The 27,474-nt window shown below is 41.7% G+C and overlaps 1 protein-coding gene across 7 annotated transcripts in view; it reads left to right on the top strand.

The window, feature by feature from the left end:
• GPAM (glycerol-3-phosphate acyltransferase, mitochondrial) overlaps positions 1 to 22,824 on the top strand; it is a 70,980-nt gene extending 48,156 nt beyond the window's left edge. For all 7 annotated transcript variants that reach the window (XM_081231856.1, XM_081231859.1, XM_081231860.1 and 4 more), the window contains 15 exons: positions 209 to 305; positions 945 to 1,081; positions 4,177 to 4,276; positions 4,608 to 4,820; positions 6,825 to 6,938; positions 8,308 to 8,393; positions 9,118 to 9,233; positions 11,174 to 11,244; positions 12,038 to 12,302; positions 13,066 to 13,202; positions 14,373 to 14,450; positions 15,075 to 15,215; positions 16,549 to 16,738; positions 18,057 to 18,115; positions 18,937 to 22,824. In XM_081231856.1, the coding sequence (XP_081087982.1) occupies positions 209 to 305; positions 945 to 1,081; positions 4,177 to 4,276; positions 4,608 to 4,820; positions 6,825 to 6,938; positions 8,308 to 8,393; positions 9,118 to 9,233; positions 11,174 to 11,244; positions 12,038 to 12,302; positions 13,066 to 13,202; positions 14,373 to 14,450; positions 15,075 to 15,215; positions 16,549 to 16,738; positions 18,057 to 18,115; positions 18,937 to 19,053 (1,921 nt within the window). In that variant the 3' untranslated portion in view covers positions 19,054 to 22,824. The remainder of the gene's footprint in view (positions 1 to 208; positions 306 to 944; positions 1,082 to 4,176; positions 4,277 to 4,607; positions 4,821 to 6,824; positions 6,939 to 8,307; positions 8,394 to 9,117; positions 9,234 to 11,173; positions 11,245 to 12,037; positions 12,303 to 13,065; positions 13,203 to 14,372; positions 14,451 to 15,074; positions 15,216 to 16,548; positions 16,739 to 18,056; positions 18,116 to 18,936) is intronic.
• The last annotated feature ends 4,650 nt before the right edge of the window (positions 22,825 to 27,474 follow it).

Raw genomic sequence — 27,474 nt, forward strand, 5'->3', positions numbered from 1 at the left:
TATAAGTAGTATATGTGTAAGGTCAGTTATTTAAGTTCACAATTCAGATGTACACACACACACATACATGCACACATGCTCATAACAAATCAATTACAATCACTCACGTTGTAGGTTCCAGACTTTAGGTAGACAAATGTCAAATATATATGTTTATATATATAAATATATGTATATACATTAAAAACGTTTTTTAACTTCCTTTCAGACTGACCGGGTGGGTGCTGCTAAAACTGTTCAACAGCTTCTTTTGGAATATTCAGATTCACAAGGGTCAACTTGAGATGGTTAAAGCTGCAACTGAGGCAAGAATTATGTGAATCTGGCATTCTGTATTCTCCACATTTGCAGAGTGATTTTGGAATTCTTTTTCAAATGTTTTCTTGTATACTGTTGTGCATTCCTACGCATTTGCAAGATTTTCCCCTGTGTGAGATAACTACAGTAGTTATGTATTTGTGGGGGATAAGTGGGGTAAAGGAGCACCTTCCAGCAATATGCAGGATTCCTTCTGTAAGTTATTTTGCAATAACTCTGAAAATCAGGTAGAACAATCCTTATTTTATAAATGATGAAATAAAGGCACATATAGATTAAGAAATTGCCCCAAGTCACAGCCAGTAAGTCACTTGCCCAGGATTTCAAACCAAACCAAGCCTGTGGCCAAAAACTATGTTCTTTTTATATGATTAGGGCTTCCTTTCAGAAGATATATAGTCAACTTGAACTCTTGATTGTTCTCCTCCTTCCCTGATTCTTTTCTGTTGTAGTTGTTTTTAGCTAGATGATATTAAATTGAAAGAAGTTCTTATTACGGAAAAATGTTTTTAAAGAATGAGTCATTAAGTAGCTAGTGTTTGAATGACTTTAACCAAATGTGAAGTTGCAAACGGTAATTGAACTTTCCATCTGAATTTTAAATTTGGTGTTTTTCCTTTTGCTAGATGAATTTGCCACTTATATTTCTACCAGTTCATAGATCACATATAGACTATCTCCTGCTCACTTTCATTCTCTTCTGCCATAACATCAAAGCGCCATACATTGCTTCAGGCAATAATCTCAACATCCCCATCTTCAGGTAAGATCAGCTTATTTTGAAAGTTAAGGTATGAAGATTATATTTTGAATTTTTCTTTTTTTATTATACCTTTTTTTTTTTTTTTTTTTTTTTTTTTTTTTTTTTTTTTTGCGGTATGCGGGCCTCTCACTCTTGTGGCCTCTCCCGTTGCGGAGCACAGGCTCCGGATGCGCAGGCCCAGCGGCCATGGCTCACGGGCCCAGCCGCTCCGCGGCATATGGGATCCTCCCAGACCGGGGCACGAACCCGTATCCCCTGCATCGGCAGGCGGACTCTCAACCACTGCGCCACCAGGGAGGCCCTATTATACCTTTTGATACATTTATTGTAATGAGGACATTAACTTTTTTATTTTCATTATAAAAGTAATGCATGCTTATTGCAGAAAATTTGGAAAGTACAAAAAAGCATTAAGACCATCATCATTTGAACTTATTTGCAAAGCAGAAATAGAGACACAGAGGTAGAGAACAGACGGGGGAAGGGGTGGGTGGGATGAACTGGGAGATTGGGATTGACATATATACACTACTATGTATAAAATAGATAACTAATGAGAACTGACTGTATAGCATAGGGAACTCTACCCAGTGCTCTGCGGTGACCTAAATGGGGAGGAAATACAAAGGGGATATATTTATACATGTGGCTGATTCACCCTGCTGTACAGCAGAAACTAACACAACATTGTAGAGCAACCATACTCCAAGAAAACAACAACAACAACAACAACAACAAAAGACTATCATCATTATTTCTGTGTTTTATATGGGATATTTGGTGAACTGTGAATAGCTAAACTTATCAGGAGTATTTATCAAACATATAAAAGGCAATTAGAAAGATAAGATAGCAAATCACTGTATCTGACTTGGCAGTGCACAGGTGGGGTCAGGGTGGTGGTAGGCAGGTGCTAATGGTATAGAGGTAAGAAAGAGCCATACCTGTTACTTTGACCTCATAATTTAGTAGAGCTAGAAACATAATAATTACAGTATAACATAAAAGGTATGTTTTAGAGGTTTTCAGGGGAATGCAGTGCATTCCATTCAGAGGGAATAGTATGTGAAAAGGCAGAGTGATTTAAAAGCATGATACGGTCATGAGACAACAGACAATTCTTAGACTCTAGGGTTAGAATGTAGGGGGCGTTAGCAGGGTTCAGAGGCTGGAGGTGGTGACTGCATAGGTGGTGAGAGTTAGGTCAAAACAATTTCTAAGCCAAGAGTTTACAGTGTATCCCATACTTGAGAAATGATACGTTCGGATTCGCATTTTGAAAAGTCATTCTGGATTAGAGGGAGTTAGATCAATTCTGACTCTATTGCAATGGTTCAGATAAAAGGTAATGAAGACTTAAATAAAAGTGTAATAGTGCTCTTGGAGAAGAGGTCACAGATTTGAAAAGTACTCAGTTTCATACTTCAAAGTACAAAGCATCTCTCAGGTCAGCTCTGTGAGTAGTAGAGAGCACGAGGAGGATGAACGTGGAGCGACCGGAAGGGAAGCAGGCTGTGCAGGTGGTGCTTCACAAGGGGGCCGTCACTGCTTTGCGTGCTATGAAACCTGATCCTCAGCCTCGCAGTACAAGGAGCTCCTTCCTAATCCCTTGGCTCAGACTTCTGTAGCTAATCTGATGTGTGTGGATGACTGAAGAGAAGCCATTCATTCATGCAGTAAGCCAATACTTACCCAAATGTGCTCTAGACAAGGGAGAACAAGATACATGGTCCTTACTTTCAAATAGCTCATAAAATAACGGGGAATGTAGACAAACAGCTAGCTCTAATCCAGCGTGATGTGACCCTACAGGGCAGACATGCTTTTCCAAGTATCAGAATATCTATGTTTTCTCTCATGGGTACCTCTTCCCAGTGTCAAGGAACCTGGAAAGTTGAATTAGAAAGTCATCAGAAAGGTGCTTAGGCGTGAAGAGGACTCTTCCAGCTGGGCTCTTAGAGAAGCCTTGCCCCATAATAGTTTGCCTGTTCTGTAATCAGAAAAACTCATGTACTCATTCCCTCCAGGCTGGATTGGTTCTCAAGGTGGATCTCTGGGGAAGTACTTAATAAACATTGATAATTTCTCATAATCCAACTTCCCTTTTCACGACCTCTATGCCAGTCATTGCTCAGCTTATCATTCCTTCAGACATGACAGACTCTCGATGACCTGGCCTGTTTATTTGCAGTGTTCTTTTGTTACATGCCAGTCTGTACATTCACAAACCACTTTTCAAGGGGGCTTATTTTTGTGGATGGTTCATCTCATTTATTAAGAATTTATTCTGCAGAGTTTTACTTTCAAAGAGTGACATTAAGTTCTGGATATATCTTCCTGTGGCCTCCTTATGCTGACTGGAGAAGATTCCAGAACTGTATATTAATACTTATATTAATATCACTCTGTTTGAACAGAATAGGAGGAGGCTCTGAGTTTGGAAAAGTTGACTTAAGTTTTGGAAAGTTTCAACCTCATATCAAAATAATTCATCAGTGCTGTAGACAGAGATGTGGGGTTGTGCAAATTGTTTTATTCTATGTATGTGTAAATGAAGCAAACTTTGGTTTCATGTTTTGGGAGGATGGTTATGCTTGGTTCCAGTTTGATAAAGTTACTCTCGTCTTACTGGGATACTCTCTAAGAAATACTTACTTGAGAAGGTTTCCCCAAACGGGCTTTTGTAACATCATATTCATCTTGTAGTAAATGTGCCATAGGAAAATTTGGGGATGTCTAAAGTTCAGTGTCTTGAGACCCTGGACAGGGTTTTAAAATTTAGCAGTATTTTATAATCCTCTTAAAGTCTGTACCAGGACCTTTGCGGGGTAATATATCACGTAAACTCCTTTTGGCTTAGAACAGATGTAACAGAGCTTCATTATACAGAGTGATATTCTGAAGGCTAATGAATAATGTAAATGACTGAAACATGTCAATATATGGAAAATGGAAAAATGTCCACATTTTCACAATCAGCAACTCAAACAACACATGAGGTTTATATCCAAATGACACGTTTTGAATAACTTGGAATTTGAGTACTCTTTTTAAATTTTTCTTTTTAAAAAATTAATGTGTTCTTAAATTTATAGTACCCTGATCCATAAGCTTGGGGGCTTTTTCATACGACGGAGGCTAGATGAGACGTCAGATGGACGGAAAGATATTCTCTATAGGGCTTTGCTCCACGGGGTACGTGTGATCTCTAATTATTCTTAAAGTCGTTATGGTAGCTATCACAGTAGAAGAAAATGAGACTTGATTGAGATTTTTAAAAAACAGTTGTCTGAGTAATTATTTCAGTGATTATTGCTTGGATATGGGTTTGATGATTACTTTTTGTTATCACCAAAATATAACATTGGAGAAGCTCTTTTGATATTATCTGCATGAGCAAAATATTTTGTCAGAAGTTATAGGGTTTTTTTGTGTTTTTTTTTTAGGTTTAACTTTGCTGAGCTTATTCTAAGTTGGGTGATCTTGAGTTCATGAGCTCATGTTTTACTTTCTCCTTATATTCCAGCATATAGTTGAACTACTTCGACAGCAGCAGTTCTTGGAGATTTTTCTGGAAGGCACACGCTCTAGGAGTGGAAAAATCTCCTGTGCTCGGGCAGGACTTTTGTCAGTTGTAGTAGATACTCTGTCTACCAATACCATCCCAGACATCTTGATAATACCTGTTGGGATCTCCTACGATCGTATTATCGAGGGTCATTACAATGGCGAACAACTGGTAAGCGGACCACCTGCACAAAAGTCATCTTTGCTTTTCCGGTCTTTTGCTTTTAGATAAGTGCTTTTAGAATTAGTTAAGAATATTTTTGTTACTCTCTAACTTTATAACACGGTAGGAAACTTGGTAGGGTGGGCTTTCATCCCCTATGGCAGCCTGATTGGTAGTGATGATGTGGTAATTTCCTGCATTTGGAGGAAGTGGCATGATTAGATTAATCATGGGGTCGGAAAGTGGAAGAATACTTGGTACTGAGTTGCCACCTCTGCCCTGGGGAGGGTATACATGGCTCGGTCTCCCCAGGGCTTATTGCTTATGTGTAGAGTTTAAGTTAAACCTGAAGAACTGGTGGGATCATGTTGGTAAAACAACTACAAATTAATTTTGAGACTGCGGTAATTTTTTTAGTGAACTTTTTTACTGAAGTAAATAGTTACAGAAGAATGCACCCATCATACGCATGTAGCTGGAATCAGCACAAAATGAATACACCTACATAACCAGGACCCAGGTCAAGGACCCTAGAAACCTCCCTTATCCCTCTCTCATTGTTTTCCCCGCAAGGGTAACCACCTATCTTGACTTCTTACTGAATAGATTAGTTTGCCCATTTTTTTTTTTCTTTTTGCGGTATGCGGGCCTCTCACTCTTGTGGCCTCTCCCGTTGCGGAGCACAGGCTCCGGATGCGCAGGCCCAGCGGCCATGGCTCACGGGCCCAGCCGCTCCGCGGCATATGGGATCCTCCCAGACCGGGGCACGAACCCGTATCCCCTGCATCGGCAGGCGGACTCTCAACCACTGCGCCACCAGGGAGGCCCTAGTTTGCCCATTTTTGAACATGGTATAAATGGAATAATGTAGTGTGTGGACTTTTTATCTCTGGTTTCCTTTGCACAAGCAACACCTGTTTGTTGTTACAGGTAGTTACAATTTGTTCATTGTCATAGCTATACCGTATTGCAGTGTATGAATATACAATTTGTCTATTCTACTGTTGAAAAAATAGTTTGGTTTCCTGGTTTCAGCTGTGATCATTCTTGTACATTTCTCTTGATGACCATATGTATGCATTTTGTTGGGTATGTGCCTGGGAGTGGAGTCAGTGGATCATAAAGTATATGTATGTTCAGCTTTGTAGATGCTGCCAAACAGTTCTCCACAATGGTTTTACCAACTTACTATTCCTCCCAGCAGTGTGCAAGTTCCAGAGGAGTTTAGTTTTGTTCTTATTTAGTGTGGAAGTCTTGGTCATGGTACTTGTTTCAAGCTTATTGCCCAAAGCATATCAGAAGCTCAAGGACTCCTAATAATTGGAGGCTTTAGAAATAAAGTGATAGACCTGGATTATTATTATTATCTCTTGTGAGACCCCTCCTTGTGTTGCCTGTGTCAATTCTGAACATATGCTCCACTCACCCTGACTGCGTCTCATGACATCACATCTGAGTCCTGTGTCCCTTATACAGCTGACATTGTGCCTTATGCATGTTAAATATTCAGGAAACACTTACTGAATGAATAATTGGCTCACAGGCCACTCTGGGGCTGAATTTGGCATTTGGTTGCCTAATGTTACATATTTGGACCATCGTGATCATCAGACCACAGTAAGGTGGCCTCTTTGACATCTTATTTTTATCTGAGAACTGCAGAACAGTTTTTCAGGCTGTTACGTCATTTTTGTCCTTCAGTAGTTTGCAATTCTATTTTTGTGAATGATGTAAACAATGCACTAAATGAAGTTGTGTTAAATGTTTCCTTTTTCATTGGCCAAATTACCTCCCCAGTGACGTGATTACATCTTTTAGCACCTTCGAGTGCTAAACGTTTCTGACAGGTCTCAGTCAATGAATACTTATTTTCCTTCATTCGTTACTATCTTTTTCCAGACAAACCATCGGTTTCCATAAAAAAATTAATAAACTTTATTCTTTGGATAATGATGTTTGTATATTTGTTAGCTTTATTTCTTACCATGCTATTCTTTCAAAATTTCAAATTAGGGAAAACCTAAGAAGAATGAGAGCCTCTGGAGCATAGCAAGAGGCGTTATCAGAATGTTACGAAAAAACTATGGATGTGTGAGAGTGGATTTTGCACAACCATTTTCCTTAAAGGTGAGTGTCTGTTGAAATGAAGCTGTGTCAGCCTTGGTGTAGCTCAGTGACACAAGATCTGGGCTCTAGTCCGGCCTCTGATGCCTCCTCTCCATGTGAGTTGGGGCCTCACTTTCTTCTCTTATAGAATGGGGACTCTGACAAGGATAGTGTTTCCTAAATTATTCCACTGAAATGTGCCTGTTGACAAAGGAGCCTAAATGTCTATGTTTGGGAGATATCAGTCTCAAAATGTATTGCTATTTTTTTTTTAATTCATGAGAATTTTGTATGTTGCTTTATCTATATCAATTTTATATGATTTTTTTTTTTTTTTTTTTTTTTTTTTTTTGCGGTACGCGGGCCTCTCACTGTTGTGGCCTCTCCTGTTGCGGAGCACAGGCTCTGGATGCACAGGCTCAGCGGCCATGGCTCACGGGCCTAGCCGCTCCATGGCATGTGGGATCTTCCCGGACCGGGGCACAAACCCGTGTCCCCTGCATTGGCAGGCAGACTCTCAACCACTGCACCACCAGGGAAGCCCTACATGATGTTTTAAAATCGCCCTTAAGAGAAATTTTTCAACATGTATCTCACAGCTGGGTAACATTGATAGTCTAGGATGATGCCGTATTCTACTGAGTGGAGTCTAATACCTACATATTCAGAGGAATAGTGCCGTCCTCATGGAGAAGCCTGGGGCTGGTGGGTCCCTGAGGTCCTGCAGTTTTAAATTCTTAAGATTTTCAGATTGGTAAAGGAGAAGAGAAGGATGGGAACCTAAAGATAAGGTGCAGAGATGTCCTGCTTCTCCTTCTGTTCCACTTTTTGGTTTTACTTTGAAAGAGTCAAACTGCTATGCTAGATGCATGCTTTCTGGCCTTAAGTGCTTCTGACTTTTAGGGACCTCATCATTTCTTATCACTTTTTGTTGTTGTTGTTGTTGTTAATATTGCACAGCTTCTCTTGTTTATGATTTGTTTTTGACTTGAGGTTCTTTTGAGTATAACGTGACCTTCAGGTTGTCAGATTTCCTTTAGAAGGTATGGTTGATGACTTATCACTATTAGTAATGTTGGGAATGCCAAATAATTTCATGAAGATACGAGAAAAGTTAAATTTTCCCCTTAATTTTTAAATGATTTTGCTTAAGCATCATCCTGTTTTTTGGAGTTTCTGTTCTTAGATTTCATGCTTAACAACATTCTATGAGTTATTCTGCAGTTCTGAAGACAGTTTAGGATATAGAAAATGTTTCTCATGTTATGTAATATGGCTCATTGTATTAACATCTCCCTTTTTACTTTTTGAAGGTGAAATTATATTTTATATATGTTTATGGAAGTGAGACAGTGGGAGTAAATGATAATATTTTATTTTATTTTTCCAGGAATATTTAGAAAGCCAAAGTCAGAAACCTGTTTCTTCTCCACTTTCTCTGGAGCAAGCGTTGTTACCAGCTATACTTGCTTCAAGGTAAGGTTCATGGAAATTTTTTGTACTGACCCATCAAATATCTGTTATTTCTTCTATTGCATGGAAGAATTTGTTAACTTTATTAAGGGCATTCATGTTCTTGTTTTTACTTCCTCACTTGAGTAACTTTTCTCTTGGTCTGATAAAGGATCTTGAAATTATGTGTTTTCACATTAGTTTGAAGGTTTTTGATTGCTTGCATCATAAAATCTTTTTGATTTTGTGAGTCATCTGAGAGTTCTTATTTGATTTATATTTTTGAATGTTTGAAATGTTCTTTTTGGTAATAACTTAGGCTATGCATATTGCATGTTCATGCAACAAATGAAAGAGTTTTCCTATGTGAATTTTCCAGAATTCAAATCGAATTGTCACTTAGAGAAATAGAATATTAAGCCCTTCCTTTAATATATGTTCAAGTATTGAATTTTTGAAAATGTTTTAAAATGAGGCATCTTGCTTTATGCATTCTTTATGCCGGTGAGTTCTGGAAGTGATTAGTCATAATTAAATAACACGTTTTGGTCAGGAGAGTATATTAAATTTAATAAGGTATATTATGGAGTAAAACAACCCATAGAAATAATCTACCTGTGGCTTAAATTTAGAATATGTAGAAATTTAAAGTGTCTAATACATTGTATCTTAAGCCCATGTAGTATGCTTTGTGAAAGAGTGGGGTTATAGAAGTCTAATTAAAAAAACAAAAACAAAACCTTCTTAGACCCAATGATGCTGCTGCTGAAGGTACAGACATGTCCATTAACGAGTCCAGAAGTGCAACAGATGAATCCTTCCGAAGAAGATTGATTGCAAATCTGGCTGAGCACATTCTCTTCAGTAAGTAGAATTCCAGTCTTTAATTCCATAATTCAGATTCGGTGTGATGCAGTACAAACCATACAGGTTTTGGAATCTGCCAAAGTTAGATTCCACTTCTGGTTCTAGTACTAATACACAGGGGGTGATAGGTAAGTTATTAGAAAGAAAGTGGTGCTGAGAGGATTTGAGGTAACCCAGTGAAACATCTCACACCGTGCCTGTTAATTAGCAGGTACTCATGTGGTAGTTCTTAGGCATTTAAAAAAATTGCCAAAATGATTTGTTGCTTCTTTTGCTTATGAATTAGTCTCTTTGAACTAACTTGTGGTACAACATCTAGGTTTACAGTTGCATGTCCCTTTCCCCTGTGACCCCATGATCATTTTTATTTGGCAAATATTTTGCGGCTGTTATGTGTAAATTTTTGTTTTAGCTGTGGGGAATACAAATTGAATAATGGTTCTGTACTTAAAGATGTATGCTCTTCTCAGTGGGATAGTTGTACACAAATAATGCAAATGGGCACGACTCAGAGTGGAGTGAGTTACCTGCAGAATTAGCCGTCCTTAAGTTCCGAATTGCAGCATGGTGTCATGTAGAGGCTGCTCTAAGATCGCAGAGCAGCAGCAGCGTGGGGCCCTTGGGGTGCCACCCAGGCGCACTCTCCTCGCGACACCAGTGTGGAGGCTTCCTCACCTCGTCCCGCTCCTTTCACTCTAGCTGCCTCTACTCCTGCTTTACGCTGGGCCAGGATAGTCTTTCTGGAACACATTTGATTGTGTCTCTCCCCTTGCTTAAATTCTGGATGCTAAAAATACTTCATCCTTAAATGTTGAAAAGTTGTAAAATAAAGATAAAACTCACTACCCAAATAACCAGATGTGTTGCTGTCTAGTCTATAAACTATTTTTTACCGTTTTGTATTGTGCTATTTTCCATTTATAACACAAATACTTAATTTAAAAAAAACTTTTAAATATTCTTTTTAAAGGCCAAATATATATGGTACTCGGTACTTTTCTGTTTCTTAAACACTGGAGACAACATCAATTGTGAATGAAGTATTCATGAATTCATTATCATCTCAGAAAACCCACAGATGGTGTCTTATTTTAGATTATTCCATAGATGTTCTCATATTTGATTCGTATGATTAATAATTTTCTACAAATTTAGAATATTGAGTTATGGACTATAGTCACTCTCAAATGTATTTCTGTCCCCTTCCTTCCTACCTCTGACCTGCCTCTGGGCCAGGTTGAAAAGAGGAAATTAAAACGTATTGAGCGCCCATTACTATGCGTCCTGTGCCAGGTCAGTCATTTCGTGCTTACACAGCCCAGTGAACCAGGTGGATGCTCATTGTACCAAAGGGAAGCTGAGGCTTGGGAATTTAAGACATTTCTCCCAAGTCATGAAATTAGTGTAGAAGTTAGGATTTGACCCTAGATTCCTGACTTTAACTACCTGTCCCCATCCCCATCCCCCTCCACCCCCCCCCCCCCCCCGCCACCCTGACTTTGTTGTAATGTGGTGGTGAATACCTGCAAGAGGACTGAAGTAGAGTTGCAGGTGTAGTAGACTGAGGCCGGGAACAAGTCAAGACACACTAAAGTAGGATATCCTGTAGAGCTCTTGGAATAGGCTCATACTTTGGGTCTCGGTATTTCCATAAAGATGTCTCTTGGTCACTGAGTAACTAACTTCCATTGGTTTGGACTGAGGGCAGACCTGTCTTAGACTGAATTCTATTATGTGATGAATCATGATCTCTGATGAGGTTCCCTTGGCCCAGAACATGGTATAATGTTGTAACTTCCCTTTGGTAAATGGGTTATAGGAAATGTGGCAGAGGACTTTTATAATTTTAAATACTCCTGATTAAGATTTAGGTGCTTTAAAAAAGTTTTAACTATATTAAAAAAAAGTGCAACTAAAGATCTGTGTTTGCCTTCCAGCCGCTAGCAAGTCCTGTGCCATTATGTCAACACACATCGTGGCCTGCCTGCTCCTCTACAGACACAGGCAGGTATGTCTGCAGTGTCACCTGGAGTTCAATAGAAAGCATGAAAATGCTTTGTCAGCTCTCCAAATACTGGTCCACTGATAGACTTGGCCCCCTTCCCGCTAGTCCTGTGAGATGAACAGTAAAGTAAGCTAAGGACTCTGCCGACAGGTGCTTACACCTGATGGAGGAAGAAATCTACATAAAAAACCTCAGAGACTGTTTTATATGACAGTAAGACATTCTTTGAGTAATACAGTTAATGTAAATAAGGCGTATCTCATCAACATGCGGAAAGTATTCTGATAGCTAATGGTTTCCAAGCTATTTGATTGGTATTTTGGACCTGCGCTCTGCCTTCCCACAATACACTTGTCTAAGCCCTGTGATGGGAAAGACTGTGTCTGTCTGTCTGTCTCTCTCACAGTCATGTTCTCAACACCAAACATAGTGCCGGTATATAGACACCAAATAAATATTTGTCAGATAAATATTTAGAATGAGGGAAATTCTTGCTAAAAAATAAGTACTTCTCACTTTCAGATGGTGGCTTCTCCCTTTTGTGATCTTACGTGCTCGTATCATGTGTTGTGGCTAGAGTAGTCTCTGGATGTGGAGTATCTTGACATTCCTGGGGGACAGCTTTTTAACCAGTCTTCTGACTTTCTTCACACGGTGTTTTGGCTCTTTTTCCGTATGTGCCAACAGCGAGCTGCAGGAAAGCCAAGGCAAGAAAAAAAACCCTTGGAACGGTCTCTTCATCTTTTGGGAAGGAGTTTTTCTGTTCCCTAGAGACCACTTCTGTCTGTTTCTCTAGGGAATTGATCTCTCCACATTGGTGGAGGACTTCTTTGTGATGAAGGAGGAAGTCCTGGCTCGTGATTTTGACCTGGGTTTCTCAGGAAATTCAGAAGACGTAGTCATGCATGCCATACAGCTGCTGGGCAATTGCATCACAATCACACACACCAGCAGGAACGATGAATTTTTTATTACTCCCAGCACAACTGTCCCATCAGTCTTTGAACTCAACTTCTACAGCAATGGGCTGCTCCACGTCTTTATCATGGAGGCCATCATAGGTATGTTGGACCCTGAAATATTTTCGTGGCAAGTGAAAGGGCCAAAAGCACATGGTGGTGTCTACTGCAGTTTGGACGATAGCCCCTTGTTTGAGGGAATGTGTTGCTATAGTTTTCGTTTTCAGATAAAAATGTCATCTGCTATGTCACTGTTCATAGCTTATTCTTACATTTATTGTTCAACAAGTAGTAACTGGATTACTGTATGCATAGTATTACACGTTTTACTAGGGAGGAGAGGTAAGATGTCTTGCTGTTCACGAGCTGAAAATCTAAGTGAGATGAGACATACACGACTGAAGTGAGTGGAGGCAACAGGAGACGGAGAGCAGACGGGATGGAAGCTTCTGAGGAAGGTTTGATAGGGTTGGGATCACATGGAATCACAAGAAGTAAATTCTGAAGGGATTTATTTAAAGTTCTCTAGTGAATGCAGATAATTTTTTGTGTGTGTGTGGTATGCGGGCCTCTCACCGCCACGGCCTCTCCCGTTGCGGAGCACAGGCTCCGGACGCGCAGGCTCAGCGGCCATGGCCCACGGGCCCAGCCGCTCCGCGGCATGTGGGATCTTCCCGGACCGGGGCACGAACCCGCGTCCCCTGCATCGGCAGGCGCACTCAACCACTGTGCCACCAGGGAAGCCCCAGATAATTATTTTTGATGTCTTAATAATCTTTTGAGGTAATCCAACTAATCTGAGCCAGTTGAAGTTTTTCTTGGAGACCTAAGGCTGCCAGCTTCATTGATGCTTTTACTTTCTCAGCCTGCAGCCTGTACGCAGTTCTGAAGAAGAGGGGCCCGGGCGCGCCTGTGTCTCCCAGCTTGGTCAGCCAGGAACAGCTGGTGCGCAAGGCCGCCAGCCTCTGCTATCTGCTCTCCAACGAAGGCACCATCTCGCTTGTAAGTGAAGACTCTTTAGTGTGGCCTCTTCTCTTTGTCTTGAGCACCTTTGTGAAATCATAAAATGCTTTCCTTATAGAGAGTTTTTGGCCCATGATTGAAGCTTTATATCCTGCTCCTGGGTCTCAATGACCACCAAGCCATTATGTCGTTACTATCTTGGTTTGCTATTGGGGTCACCGCTCCAGCGAACCCCTCGCGTGCCGTGAGGTGTGATAGGACAGATGGCTCAGCGTTCTCCATCACTGAGATCCAGAGTTATTGAGCTCTTATTGTGCTTAAGCCACTGGGTCAGGGGTTTGTAAATAACTAACATGCCCACTCGTGGATGATAGAACCGTAGAAGAGAAGAGTCAGAAACAGGCTTAAAACTCATCTGCTCAACCCCTTCTCCTTTACAAATGGGGAAAGCAAGGCCCAGCGGAACTAATGAGCATTTATAGTATATTTAAATACGTGTAGACATTTATAAGGAGGCATACATATTAAGCAGTAGAGAGATTTTTTCCTCAAAATCATCAACAAATAGAATTTATATTTTATTTTAAAGTCTGTTCTTTTCCACTTGTATGAGTATGTCCTGGGACATTTATGAGCACAGGTATTGTGAGTACAGCTCTCCTCCACAGCGTTCTTTATATATGTTACGTTTGTGGTCCTGTTGGGGAATCTGTTTTGCATGAATCTTGGGGGCAGGGTGGGAGGGGGCAGGGTAGATAAGGCTCTCAAGTTTGACCTTGTCTTTCACTTGGGTCTTTTTTGAGTTATTTGAATACATATAGTGTTTCCTCATCCGCCACCTTTGTGTACAACATTTACTGTAAGATAGCTTTTGCAGAGAAATTGTCTTATAAAGGAAGAAACAGGTGTAGGGTCCTGACCAGCAGCCCTTCTAAGGCCTTGCTCCACTCGGGGAGACACAGCTCAGGAGCCCCCTCTGCAAGTGGTGCTGCATTGGGCGCTCTGCCAGTTGGGTTACAAGGTCTCTTCTTTTGTCCACGACATGCACTCATCAAGAGGGCGGGTGTCGGAACTCTTAGGGCTTGCCCAGTGGAGGGAGGCAGGTGATACTGTGGAAGTATCCAGCAGCTACCTTGTATGCGATTTTCTGTCTTTAAAAAAATAAGTGGAGGACAGTGACATTTACATGGAAATGCCTTTTCTTTTTAGCCCTGCCAGACGTTTTACCAAATTTGCCATGAAACAGTAGGCAGGTTTATCCAGTATGGCATTCTTACAGTGGCGGAGGTAAGAGGACATGCTCGCCTTTGTTTGCCTTTATTTAGTTTCTTGCTCTTCATTATCTTTCCTACCAGCCACCTGAACCAATAATTCCACTTGATATATAGTCGAGTCCAGATGAGATGAAGAGAAAAATAAGAACGGGGAGAATAAATGTCTTTTGGGACTGCTTAATATTTTGGTTCCTTTTGTGTAATGGGTGTTGCATAAGACGTATCTTGACTAGATTCCCTGACATCCAGAAGTCTGCCTTCTAAGATCAGCTCTTCCGCGTATCTGTGTGCTTGTAGCTTGCCCATGTGCATTTTTCTTTTTTGAGATTTTGTTTTAATTTTGGCACCTTTAGTATAGAGGGTATGGCCTGGGAAAATAGGTACCAATTTAGGAGAGGGAAGGGTATTTTTTTTGATCTGTCTGGTAGCTTTAGCCCTCACTCTTTCTTTTTTCCCTCCCCTGCTGTCTTCTGAGTGATTTTGAGTTTGGAGAGGGCAGTGGACTGATGTTGTGAATGGCTAAACAGAGCAGAGTAGGGGAGGGAATGAGAGAGGGCTGCTTTGTCTGGGATCTAGCCGGGCAGGTGTTTGCGTGCCTGTGCATGTTTATTTACTCTTGGTCATCTCCTTGGCATAGCCAGATGATCAGGAAGATACTAGTCCTGGTCTTGCTGAGCAGCAGTGGGACAAGAAGCTTCCTGAAGTTTTGTCTTGGAGAAGTGATGAAGAAGATGAAGACAGCGATTTTGGTGAAGAGCAGCGAGATTGCTTCCTGAAGGTACTTTGGGTGAAGGATTCTGGTGGACATGACCGTGATGAGTCGAGGCTTACGTTGCCACAAGTTATGAGGCTCTTATAAACTGGGACTCTGGTGACTAATTCACATTCAGAGCACCCGCAAACTATCCGGGGTGCTTTCTGCTTAGTTAGGATACTGAAACTGTTTGAATTGAATTAATACCTTAAATTGTTCGGTGTGGGTATAGATAAATGGAAAAAGAGACAAGAGTCTGAAAATTTGGGAAGATGAACAGCATAGATGATACCTTTCATGACCCTCTCATCAGAATGCCCAGGTGCAAACCTGTTTACTCACACCTGCACTCACTCCTAAAGAGGCAGTGGTTTTGTTCAGTCATCACTGAAGCAAGGCAGTACCGTACCAGGTATGGGAGAGAATTGAGATTCAGCTGCCACTGGCCTGGTTGCTCTTTTTGAGTCATGCTCAGTCTTGCCGTCTCTCCCAAAATTTCCTACATCAAGCTCTTTGCCTTCAATTAAGACAATTCCTATCACAGGAGAAAATTTGATTTTTAAAAGATTGTCCCTGCTTTAGAAAAAGCAATTTTGTCTAATTTGTAATTTTAGAAATTAGTAGTAATGACCCTTCTTTTCTGAATACCCTAAGTGGATTACTGTCTTTGCAGTGGGATAATAACCCTAGTTTACACACACACACACACACACACACAGACACACACGCACACACAGAGGAGAGTCCAAATGACTTTTGGAGGTTTTCCATGTTGGGTATTATTAGTTTCGAGATGGGGCAGTGATCTTGCTTCCACACTCCAGAGAGGCTCGTCTGAACGTGCATGTTTTGGGGGAGGGGTGCAATGAGAGCGCCCACTGCCCAAAGCACCCCATCATCACCAACACCATTCCCCGCTGTGCCAGACTGTGGGCCCGAAGCCATGTGGGGATGACAGGCGGTGAGGGCTGGGAGGGACTGAGATGATCTCGGGGGTCTCGACATGTGGCCTTTTTGCGCACTTGAGTGACCGTCGAGCCAGGCTTCAAAGTCTGGAGGGTCCAGCCTCGGGACTAGCTATTTTCAGTGATGACCGTATGGCATAATTCCTCAAGTATGACAATTTCTCCTAGGCAGCTGTTCAATGAACGCAAACCTCAAGTACTGTGAATGTCAGTGATTACAGTAAAGAACGCATTTCAAAACCAGCAGTCATTTCCAGGGGCGATTCTGTGCGCACGGAGCAGTAGGCTGCCTCTGTGTGGAGCCGGTGAGAGGCCATCTTCTCGAGCCGCTGGTGCTCTGAGGAGGTTCCTTTGTCCCCCAGTGACGGGGTCTCCCGCCCCTCCCCTCCCAGGTGAGCCAGTCCAAGGAGCACCAGCAGTTCATCACCTTCCTACAGAGGCTCCTTGGGCCTTTGCTGGAGGCCTACAGCTCTGCTGCCATCTTCATTCACAACTTCAGTGGTCCTGTTCCAGAGCCTGAATATCTGCAAAAGCTGCACAAATACCTAATAACCAGGACAGAAAGAAGTGTTGCAGTGTATGGTATGTGTGATCCTATTTTGGCTTCTTTTAAAAGCTACACATTTTTCGATTATAGGAATCTGCTTATTGTAGATAATTGGAAAAAAGAATGCAAAATTATCCTGACCTCTAACTCCATAGATGACTACTACTACCTGTTTGGGTGTGTTATATAAATTGAATGATACAGATAGATATTCTTATGTCTGGCTTTTTTCATTTAACTTTGCAAGTGAGATTCATACATGTCGTTGCATGTAGTTGTTTGTCTATTCTTGTTGCTTTGTAGTATTCCACTGTATAAGTATTTACCACATTTTATTTATTCACATCCATCATTGATGGATATTTGGGTGTTGCAGTTCAGAGCTACTCTGAATAGTGCTGCTGTGAACATGTTTGAATGTGCCTTTGGGTGAACACAGGGACTCATTTATGCTGGGCTGTATAGGAGAATTGCCTAGTCACAGGGTGTGGTGGGTTCAGCTTTAGTGGGTACTGCCAAGCGCTTCTTAAGTGCTGAACCAGTTTGCACGCCTAGTAGCAGTGGGTGTTTCATTTGCCCCCATACTGACCGGCACTTGGTACTGTCTGCTACAGAAGAGGTGTGATTGGGGTGGGAGTGGCATTTTACACAATTAAGGTTTAGGACTGAAACTACTTTGAATCAATAATTTTTAGAGCCATGAGGGATCTAGAGATAATCTATCTAGAGATACCTAGTTATAGTTATCTAGAGATATCTAGATCTCTCTATAGATAGATAGATAGTTAGATGTGTAGATATATCCCTAGAAATATCTCTAGATTGCTATCTAGAGCTAGAATCACCTCACTTTATAGATGAGGACACTATTCCAGATCACATAGCTAGTTAAAGGGCAACCTGGGTTTAGAACTCTTTTTTTCCAACCTCTAGACTTGTGCTCTTTCTGGTCCCACTGGTGTAGTAGTCATGTATGCATCACTGTGCAGTTCAAAAGAATTTCTGCACACTGTCTTGTTTGAGTCTTACAAAAATCCTTCAAGATGGGCGTTTTGGGTATTTCTCTTTCCCTTCCTCTTCTCTCTGTCCTTCCCTGCCTCCCTCTCTCCTTCCCTCCCTGTTTCTCTCCTTATCCCTCTCTCCTTCTCTTTTTTCCTTAAAAGATGACAAAGTAGTTTTAAAGAACGGCAAATCCTTTGAGGCCTCACAGGTTGCCAGTAGCGAAAGGGAGCTTGACCCAGTCCTTGGACTTGCTCTGACCCTCTCCCTAGCCTCCCGTGCTCTTCCTGTGGATGTTGGGGTTTACTCTGTTGCTGGGCCGAAACGTCTGATGGGCTTTTTCTTTCTCCACAGCTGAGAGTGCCACCTACTGTCTTGTGAAGAATGCTGTGAAAATGTTTAAGGATATTGGGGTGAGTGTCCCCTGCTTATGGTATAAAAGAGTGTGTTCACGTCTGTCTTCTTTCTATTTAGATCTAGTCTGTGTGAGGCACCTTTGTGTTGGGCTGAACCCTGGGAGAAGCAGTTTCTGCTGGATTAACCTTGCAGGCATTTCTGGGGGTTGGGAGGAGAAGGGGCACGTGGAAGGTGAGGCCCATCAGCACAGATTTATTTGAATGTTTCAGAATTTTCCTGGTTTTCATCTTCATTCCAAACGAAGGTGTCAGTGTGTTTCAAGATTCTACTATAGTTTTGGTGGGGATGTTAATTATGCCCTATGATTTTCAGTTCTTTTTTTTTTTTCTTGGCTGCGCCGTGCGGCATGCGGGACCTTAGCTCCCCAACCAGGGATTCGAACCCATGCCCCCTGCATTGGGAGTGTGGAGTCTTAAACCACTGGACCGCCAGGGAAGTCCCTTCAGTTATTTTCTTGTGCTTTTACCAATATTTCTAGAAGTATCCTCAGGTATCCCTTATCTTCACATATCATTTGGGACATGAGTTCCATGAAGGTACTAGTGGTCTTTGTAAGGGAATATTTGTGACTTTATTCCAACGTAAATTTAAAAATATAGTACACTGGTTGAACTCCACCCCCAAAACCCCACACCTGCCCCCAAACCCCCCCACCCCACACTTGCACATGCCTACATGGACGTTTACTTAAAGCCCGCATATGGCTCTACGTGCCTTACTGCATTTTCTGGGCTAGGACACAGAGCAGGGTTGGTGATAGAAATTCCCCCTGACCCTTTTTGGTTTGTCTTTAATTTAATCTAAACTTTCTCTCTAGGTTTTCAAAGAGACCAAACAAAAGAGAGTGTCTGTTTTAGAACTCAGCAGCACTTTTCTACCTCAGTGCAACCGGCAAAAACTCCTAGAATATATTCTGAGTTTTGTGGTGCTGTAGGTAACTCCTGGCACGTCTGGCCAGTGACAAGTGTGGGACGAGTCCCTCGTAGGCTCCTGCCTGTGGCTCGAGAGTGGAAGGTGCCATCGTGTGGTCGGGCCTGACCTGTCCTGATGTGACCTCCTGGAAGACAAGTGCCTTCTCCCCTACGTGATCTGTGATCATCGGACTCTGAGATGACACAGCTGCCTACAGATCACACTTTGGGGGCCCTCAGCCTCCGTTCACAGTTCATAATCAATAGATTACAAAATGAAATCGCAAACGATTATTTTGGAGTTTATTAAAGATTTACATTTTAAGTATAACTGTTAAGGACTAATTACTGTGATGGACACAAAAATGTAGTTGATTCTAGAACTGAATCTTGTATAGTATACTTAATGCTGTCAGGTAATTTGTTGGCATATTTTCTGATTAATGGTTAATGCTTCCTTTAAAAATAATTGCGTCATCCATTCCCTGGATTTTTTTTGTTTGTTTTTGTTTTTTTGTTTTTATCTTTGTCAATCGTAGCTAAATTTTAAGTGGGAACACTTTTCATCTTAAAGTGCTTTACAGATGAATGGGCTAATATACATCACACCCAGGTATCACTGTGCTGTCTGTTGCAGTCAGGTACAGAAAGTGTTTTAAGAGCTAAGTGGAGACGCAATATTAGTTTAGGTCAGGAATAGAGATAATGTGACCAAACAGCTAGCACCAGGAAATAAATTTGGCTGGTGAGATTCAAGATAAACCTGGCCAGAAAACTGACTTTGAAAACGTTTGTTCATATGAAAAAGTGCCATTGAGTTTTAAATGACCAGCAAGTATTTAGGAACAACTCCTATTTTATGTCTGTACACCTTCCCGCCCCTCAGGTAGTACCTGCCTATCACAGGTACAGCTGTTTCTTAGAGAGAGCAACTGTATTAACTTATTAGCTTGGCCTGATAGCCTGTGTTAAAGTGCCCTGGCTTCAGGCTACTGACCCAGTCCTCTCATGCCATGCAGACCGGTCGTGCACTGCACGTCTTCTGGGTGGCTAGTACCCACTCACGTTGGGCAGAGTACAACCTGGACGGTATATGTGATAGCCCTGCAGACTGGCAAATGGTCGGAGGCATTTATAGGTTTTTTAGCTTTGAGGAAGAAAAAAACCATGGTTCTTTAAAAATGTGTGTGGGTTATTTTCCTAAACCCCGATGCCACATAGTGGCAAATAATTATGAAAAATCGTTCGTAACATGTAGGTGCCTTTTTGTGAGCAGGGATCATAATTGTTAGCTAATTATGGTAATTATAGTGATTTCTTAAAAATCATGTGATATTAAACGTTTTTTAACAGCTTACTGTTCCTTCTCTTCTCTCCATGGTATTATGGAATAGGAATTTTTCGTGATGAATATTGCAGGTAATCTTTGAATTTAATCGAAAAGTACTGCGAATTAAGTTTGTGCTTTCATCAGCTTGGCTTTTAAACACTAATAATATCTCATGAATATTCTGTGTGTGTTGCGAGAGGGCAAGGTACTAATTGGTATTTCACATTGTATGAAACTTTTGAAACTCAGAGCAATAATGCCATGCTTTTGTGATTTTCTTCCACTCTTCTCAAATTCCGCATTTAAAATATATGTTTTCTTTATAGGCGTTCATGTACCATTAAGCAGTTGTCAGTGTTGCAGCGTCTCTGGTGTGGAGTGGGGTCTTCCCCGTGTAGCATTCCTTTTTCCTAAGTAGGATGGAGCTCTGTGTTTGGGGGAACAGCCAGGGAGGCTTATTTATCCCCTTGTGTGTTCCTTGCCTAGGCAAGCAAATATTTCACTAGTCTCTTTTACTCATCCGCTAAATTATAGACCAAGGATTACTCAGACCCTTTAAGTCAAGGTTGGGACTGACCTCCCAGTGGATTCTGCTGCCCCGCCTGTGACTTCTGCTAAGAGCTACTGCTGCACCAGCCTAAGCAGGGAACAATGGCTTCTCTGGCTTTATTTTTCCCTTTCAGTTGGTTTGTTTTCTAGAAATCTACTCAGATGCTTTGGGGAATGCAATATATGATTTGCTAGCTCTCTCGCCACTTAACTCACTGTGAGAATAAATATGCATGCTTTCTGTAATTAACTGGTGCTTTGAAAACCTTTTTTAAGGAAGGCAAACCTCAACCAAAGTTCTGCTCATCCAGACAAGCTCACCCTCGAGTTAATTTTAGCACAGCTCATTCTTGAGTGCCTCGTTACTGAATGAACATCCATCATCCCAATAAGGCTTCCAGATAGCACTGTTTTGCTAGAAGATTTATTCTTGTTTTCCAAAAGCGAATGGCTTTCATGTAAGATTAAACAAACTAGGTGCTTGTAAATAATTTACTACAGTTTACTCTATTGCATTTCTAGAAAACTGAAATGCATGTCCTCCAGGGGAAGACAAGCTGTGACTCAAGTTAAAAAGCAAACAAAAAGACCCAATAATAAGCAATGTGAAATTGCACTCTTTCAAAATGAGAAAATCCTAAGAAATTCAAAAGAGGGGAAGGAACTTTCGCTCTCAAAATTTAAAGAAAAACAAAGGGAAAGAACTAGCATGAAGTGTGTAGAACTAGTAACAGTACTGTGAGTCTTCCTTCTCAGATCTGTTCAGATCTATTAAGTCTCACAAAGCCACAGGGTGAGTGGAGAAAACACCAGGGATTGCAATGAATGTAGGATTGTGGAATTTCCAGTCTGAAGGGGAAAAGCATTTCCCAAAGTTCTCCATGTATATGAGTGCTCTGTGAGATGTTCATAGGTGTTTTGTATATAGAAAACGTGTTGCTGGTAAAATAAATTTGCACACGGACCCTCTTTCCTAGAAACTCACAGTGCACTTTAGTGCAGTAAGGGCTCAGGGCCTGCCAGTACCAAGCCTGTTTAACCCAGCATTTCCTGATCTGTGTGATCCCAGGGCCTTTTTCCCCTTTGGGACACCTATGGACCTCTCCTTAGGGTCATAGAAAACATTTTGGGAAACACTATGTTAGGTAGTTCTCTAAGGGGTCAAAACAATAACACATGCACAGAGGCAGAATTTGCATGCATTTTGTATAATCGAATGTTGCATTTAATGGATGTATATTTCCTCCCCTGGAGACAATAAGCACAGAAAACTATAGTATAGGTGGTCAGAGCTCTTTTCTTTGATGAAAGACCAGCCCCTTAATGTATCTGGGTTTTTCACTGAAAGTAGCAAAGTTAACATTAGGATTAATTGGGATAAAAAATTAAGATTTTAATTCAAACCTAGAAGAAAATATTGCACAATCGAATGCAGCTTTTTATCCACAAATAGTTCTAGTGCTTAGAAATGATAGGACTTACCACTGAGGTTTATAAGATTTAATTTGGATGTAAATCTGTTTTTTAAAACACATTTTAGGAACTTGAGGCTTAGCGTCTGGCATTTCAGTTTAATACAAACTAATGATTGAATTTGAAAGAGACTTTTGACTTTATTTCTGAACATCTAAAGTTCTGAAAAGCCTTGATGGAAGGAGTTAAACTATTTGCCCATTGTACAGAGAAGTGTCAGATTGTTATAAAAAGATTTATTATAAAGTACCATGTGACGCTGTGAGTGAAACTTATTTGGAAACATTGATTGATTTTTATGCTTGTCAATATATTGTAAGAAGCACAGAAATGTAGTTTTGTTTTAATAAACCAAAAAGTGAATGTATTCTTGATGTCTTGCATTTGTAGTTAAAAGTTCCCTACATAATTCATTGTACAAACGGTTCTTGTTTGACTTCACATAGGCCTTTATTAAAATGCTTATAAGAAATAATCTTACATAAATTTGTGAACCTGCAGTGCGTGATTTTATTACTGACCCAGAGCTCTTCAAATTTGATCAGGCTTTTGGGGATGTAGATATCTACAGCTTGGCTACCGCCCTTCTCAGTAAGTATTCACATCACAGAGAGATTCTTTGGGTTTCTGTAAATATTCCTTTAAACGTGGTGCTTCTGATATATTTTAATATGTTTAAGTTTATAAAAGCATGAACTGAAGTCTTAGGTTTTTCCCACTAGTTCATGATAGTTGCTCAAAATAGTTTACTTTTTTTGACAAGTAAGACGAGTATTTTACTAGAGCACAGTTTTCTGTGGATGCTTTGAAACTGCTCAAATGCAGCCTTCTCTCAAAAGTGTGCCCCCTGGAAAGGGTGTTAAACAGGTGCCTGGTGATGCCATCCATGCCCTTTGGGTGCATGACAGTGCGTGACAGGGCTGTGAACCTGATCCACACCCAGGATCATCCCATGTGTTCTGCTCCAGCTTCTCGATCTGGACTTTGTGCTTTAGCCCCTTTGATTTCCTCTGGGATGCTGTTGCCATGACTGTGCCCTCACCCTTTGGTGTATTCGTTCTTTCCTTTGCATTAGCAACTTTCTTGCTCCTGCGTTGTGGACTTACCTTACCTTCCCTTCATCAAGGCAAAATTCTAACTTTTACAACCACGCGTTTTTAAGTGGATATTAATTTTGAAGTCTAGTCTTTTAATGTTTAGTCCTGTATTCACTAATTGTAGTCCTAGTTATGCCCCTTTTAAACACCTTACAGTCTGTCTGGTACACACCTAACTAGCAAAATTCTAATGTACAAATAGACATTTTCTTAATTGTCCACAGCATCTGTGATGTCCACACAACGGCCACTGCTTAGCCGTCTCTAGATGCCAGCATAGCTCCTGCATTGTGTGACTTGTACCACAAAGCTTGACATCTGGATGCTTCTCAGCCCTCAATCTAGGAAAAGGAAGGCTCATCCAAGTTGCGTTCTGTGTGTGGATTTTATATAGCCTTTCAAATCTGTTGTTATTATTTTTAAGAAAAGGAGTATAGCAGGGAGAGAGCGTGGGGTTTGGGGAGCAAAAAACTCTTGAGTCTGGCTCTCTTGTGCACGTGCTGGAAGACTTTGAGCTGGTCACCTCACCCCAGTGAACATACATGGGTGTCCTCTGTGTTGTATGGGGACAACAGTGGATTTTTGAAGATGAAATAAGGTGGAATGAATGCAGAAGTGTTTTGTAAGCTTAAGAGCGTTACAACTATGTGGTATTTGGTTTTCTCGATTTCCTACTTAGGAAAGAAAATGTAGCTCTGAAAGGGAAATTAGGAGTCACCTGGTATTTGGCACCCAAGTTTTACAGAAGAGGTCATCACCGGTGCTCGCACAGTAAGTGATGATAGAATCTAGAACAGAAGCAACATCGTTCGACCCTCAGTCCCACCCCACTTCAATCCCACTTCAATGACCACCAGCCAAATGGAAGGTGAACAAGAAAGCAAAATGATCAAGTCCCATCTGGTGAAGTAGGGACCATCCTTGTGTTTGGTGTCGAACTTGGCAAATTATAGGTACATAAGGTTGTGAAACTGGAAGGAAGTTTATTGGCTCCAGCAAAACAATGCGCTTGACATGCTGGTACCTGGGACTTGTTTGTGGGTACAGAGTTGGGCACTGCGCTAAGAACTTTCTATGCATCACCCCAATCCTCCGGGGGAAGGTACAATACTATTAGCCTCATCTTAACCACTGATGAAACTGAAGCACCGTGAAGCAGTTTGCTGAAGGCTCCTGCCAAGGCAGAGTGCAGATTTGCTCTCCATCGTGGTGACACACTTTTCTCTGGGTTTGCAAATTCTGCCCTTGGCCTGGAACAACTGACAGGCACAGAGGAATAAGGCAGAAAGCAGTATGTCTCATCAGGACAGGCGGAAAAGGACGTAAGGATTCTTTCCCTTCACCTAATTTCCTCTTGAAAAATCCACTGTTAAGGGTGTCCTTGTACAATTCAGAGGGCAACCATGTCACTAAGGTGATGTATCCAGCTCGAAGGATTTCTCAGAAGCCCTCCTACACTGTGCCCTTTGCACAGAGTTAAGCAGAAGGAGAGCTTTTGAGGTTGAAGACGGCTAGAATTTGTCGCCACTTACTGTGGATTTGTCATGACGCAGGGCCAAAATTCAGCAATGATTAGCATATGTGTTGGAGGGAATCACGGAGAGGAAGTGACCATTGGTTGACTGGAGAGTTACACCCGGGCAGCAGGAGATTCCTCACCCCCTCCTCTGTCCTTGGAATGTCCGTGCTGCTTACTATTCCCATGCTGACAGCCATTTCAAGGATGCAGCCTTGAGAGAGGTGTTGCCGAGACCAACTCGACTGAAGACGTGATTGAACCCAGTTAAGGCCTCTATATAGACTTCTAGGATTCTAGCTGATGGGGGCAGAGATCTACTGTCTTGCACCGCCCAGGACAATCCTCGTGTGTAAGTTCCCTTGCTTATTAAACCTGCCACTTACCAATCTGGGACAGTCTGCCTCTTCCTCTGTTCTCTCCTTGCCCTCTGTGTACAGGGGCCAGTTTGCAAACCAACAACGTAATAGTATTTTTATGAACGTGTGTGCCGGGCACCACGCTGATCATGTAGTAGGGGTCCTAAAGACCCTAAGAGGAAACTGAATGTAAGCTATTTCTCACGGTCATCTTGCTGGCAGGCTGTGGGGCTGGTTTCCAAACTTGATCTTCAATACTGCCTTTTACAGGGGCTCGTTGAAGGCACTCAGCCTCCCCAGTGGGTCCATGTCTGGAAGAGAGAACAAATAACACTGGAACAGAATCTGGAGGTGGCGTTTACTTGGGAGGGGTTTTGAGCACAAGGCAGGCTTTGGCTGGGCTTGCTCTGAAGTCTTCCACTGTGTTCACTGAGTTGGAAACGTCCCTGCCTCTTGTGCAGAAAGAAAAGGGGGCAGTTCCACCCTGGCCTCCCACACTGCAGGCTGCAGTCCTGGCCGCCTCCACTTGGGGTCAGGAGATAGCCCTTCCCTCCAAGGCACTGCATAAATCACTTCTAAATCTGCAATCCTGAGACAGTAATGGTATCAACAGGGCCACAGTTGTATAACGCTTTGAGGCTCTAAACTGCAAGTCATTTTTTTTTTCTTTACATAAAGTTTGCTTCCATCTCTGGATTGGGAATTTTTACAAAATCTCTTTTATTGAAGTCTTGCAGCCTCATTAACTTTTCCCCATAGACGTTCCCTCCCAGCAGTCGACTGAAATAACAACCCACAACATGAGAGCCGTGAGTTTCAGTTTTATGTGGAGACTTACTGAGGACTATAGCCCAGGAGACAGCCTCTCAGATAGCTCCAAAGAGGTGGGGAGAGAGGTCAGCATGAGAGTGAGTTTGGAGGAGGGGTAGGTGTAATCAGGCACACATCTCCGCAGAAGGTTGTTGCGAGTCACGAGAAACAGGTATCTCAGTTAATGACTGTAGTGCTTGTATGAGAAGATGCAAGAAATTGGGTTCATAAAATTTTCTCCTGAAACTATCTAACTCTCTGAAGGCCTGTTCTGCCAGTTTCCCCAGAGCACAGAGTGCCTCATTCCTGATCTTTGCCCCGATCTCCTTTCAGGGTATGTTAAAGGTCAGCAACGGCAGTGGCTAATGACTTAATCCTTGTAGAGCCAGATGGCGAATGACATTCTTTTCGTGGGCACAATGCAGGCATAAAGCAGGCAGATTAATTTGGAAAGTATGTCTAAATTGGGTGATAGAACACGGCCATTGTCTTTGATCAGGATGAACCTGAATTTCATTGGCAACAACGTGCATTGAGGTCGTTCTTGATGAAGATTCATTGTGCTTCCCTAAGCTGCTGAACCAAGAGGTAGGTTTGCATGGTGTATCCAGGGTTCCTGCTTTAAGTCAATTTAATTAACAGTAGAGTCTTCTCAGTGCCCAGAAAATAACTTTACATAAATAAAGGTAAAATGCAGAGGTTGAAAGAGTAATTGTCCAAAAGGGCATTTGAGTCTCAGGACACTGTGAGGGGCCAGAAAGTTGCAGACACGGAATATGGGAGTCACTGCAGCAAAGCCCACCACACAAGCACACAAAGACAACACCAAGAATCAGATGAATTCCCAAAAAGCCGTTAGGAAATCAATTTAAAAATTGCAAAAATAATTTTAAAGAATTACATGCTTTGCTATTTAAAGTAATCCCGCTGGCAAGGTCTTTAGTTATAAGAAGTTCATCAAGTCTGCAAATGAGAGTTAGTAACTGATTATATGACTTTGGGCAAACCCTTGATTTCTCCCATTTGTAAATTAGGGCAAAGAATAATGTCCCCACATCTAGCACGTCTATCACGGGAGTATTGGGAAAACCACCTGAGCCAGTGGGCGATGCCTTGAAAGTGTAATTTATTCTCTAAACGTAAAGACTGGCTTCTGTTCTGGTGCTGGGTTTTCCTGAGGCAGACTTGCAGTGGATTCTGTAGGACCCTACCTATGTGCCCGTGGCCACCTCCGGGTCACCTGTGGACATTCCTGCACTTTTGTCTGCCTGGATCTCCCTGCTGAGGGCGGTCCCTGACTTGGGAGTACG

The sequence above is a fragment of the Mesoplodon bidens genome (genome assembly GCF_964165515.1).
Source record: "Mesoplodon bidens genome assembly, chromosome: 1".
Lineage (NCBI taxonomy): Eukaryota > Metazoa > Chordata > Mammalia > Artiodactyla > Ziphiidae > Mesoplodon > Mesoplodon bidens.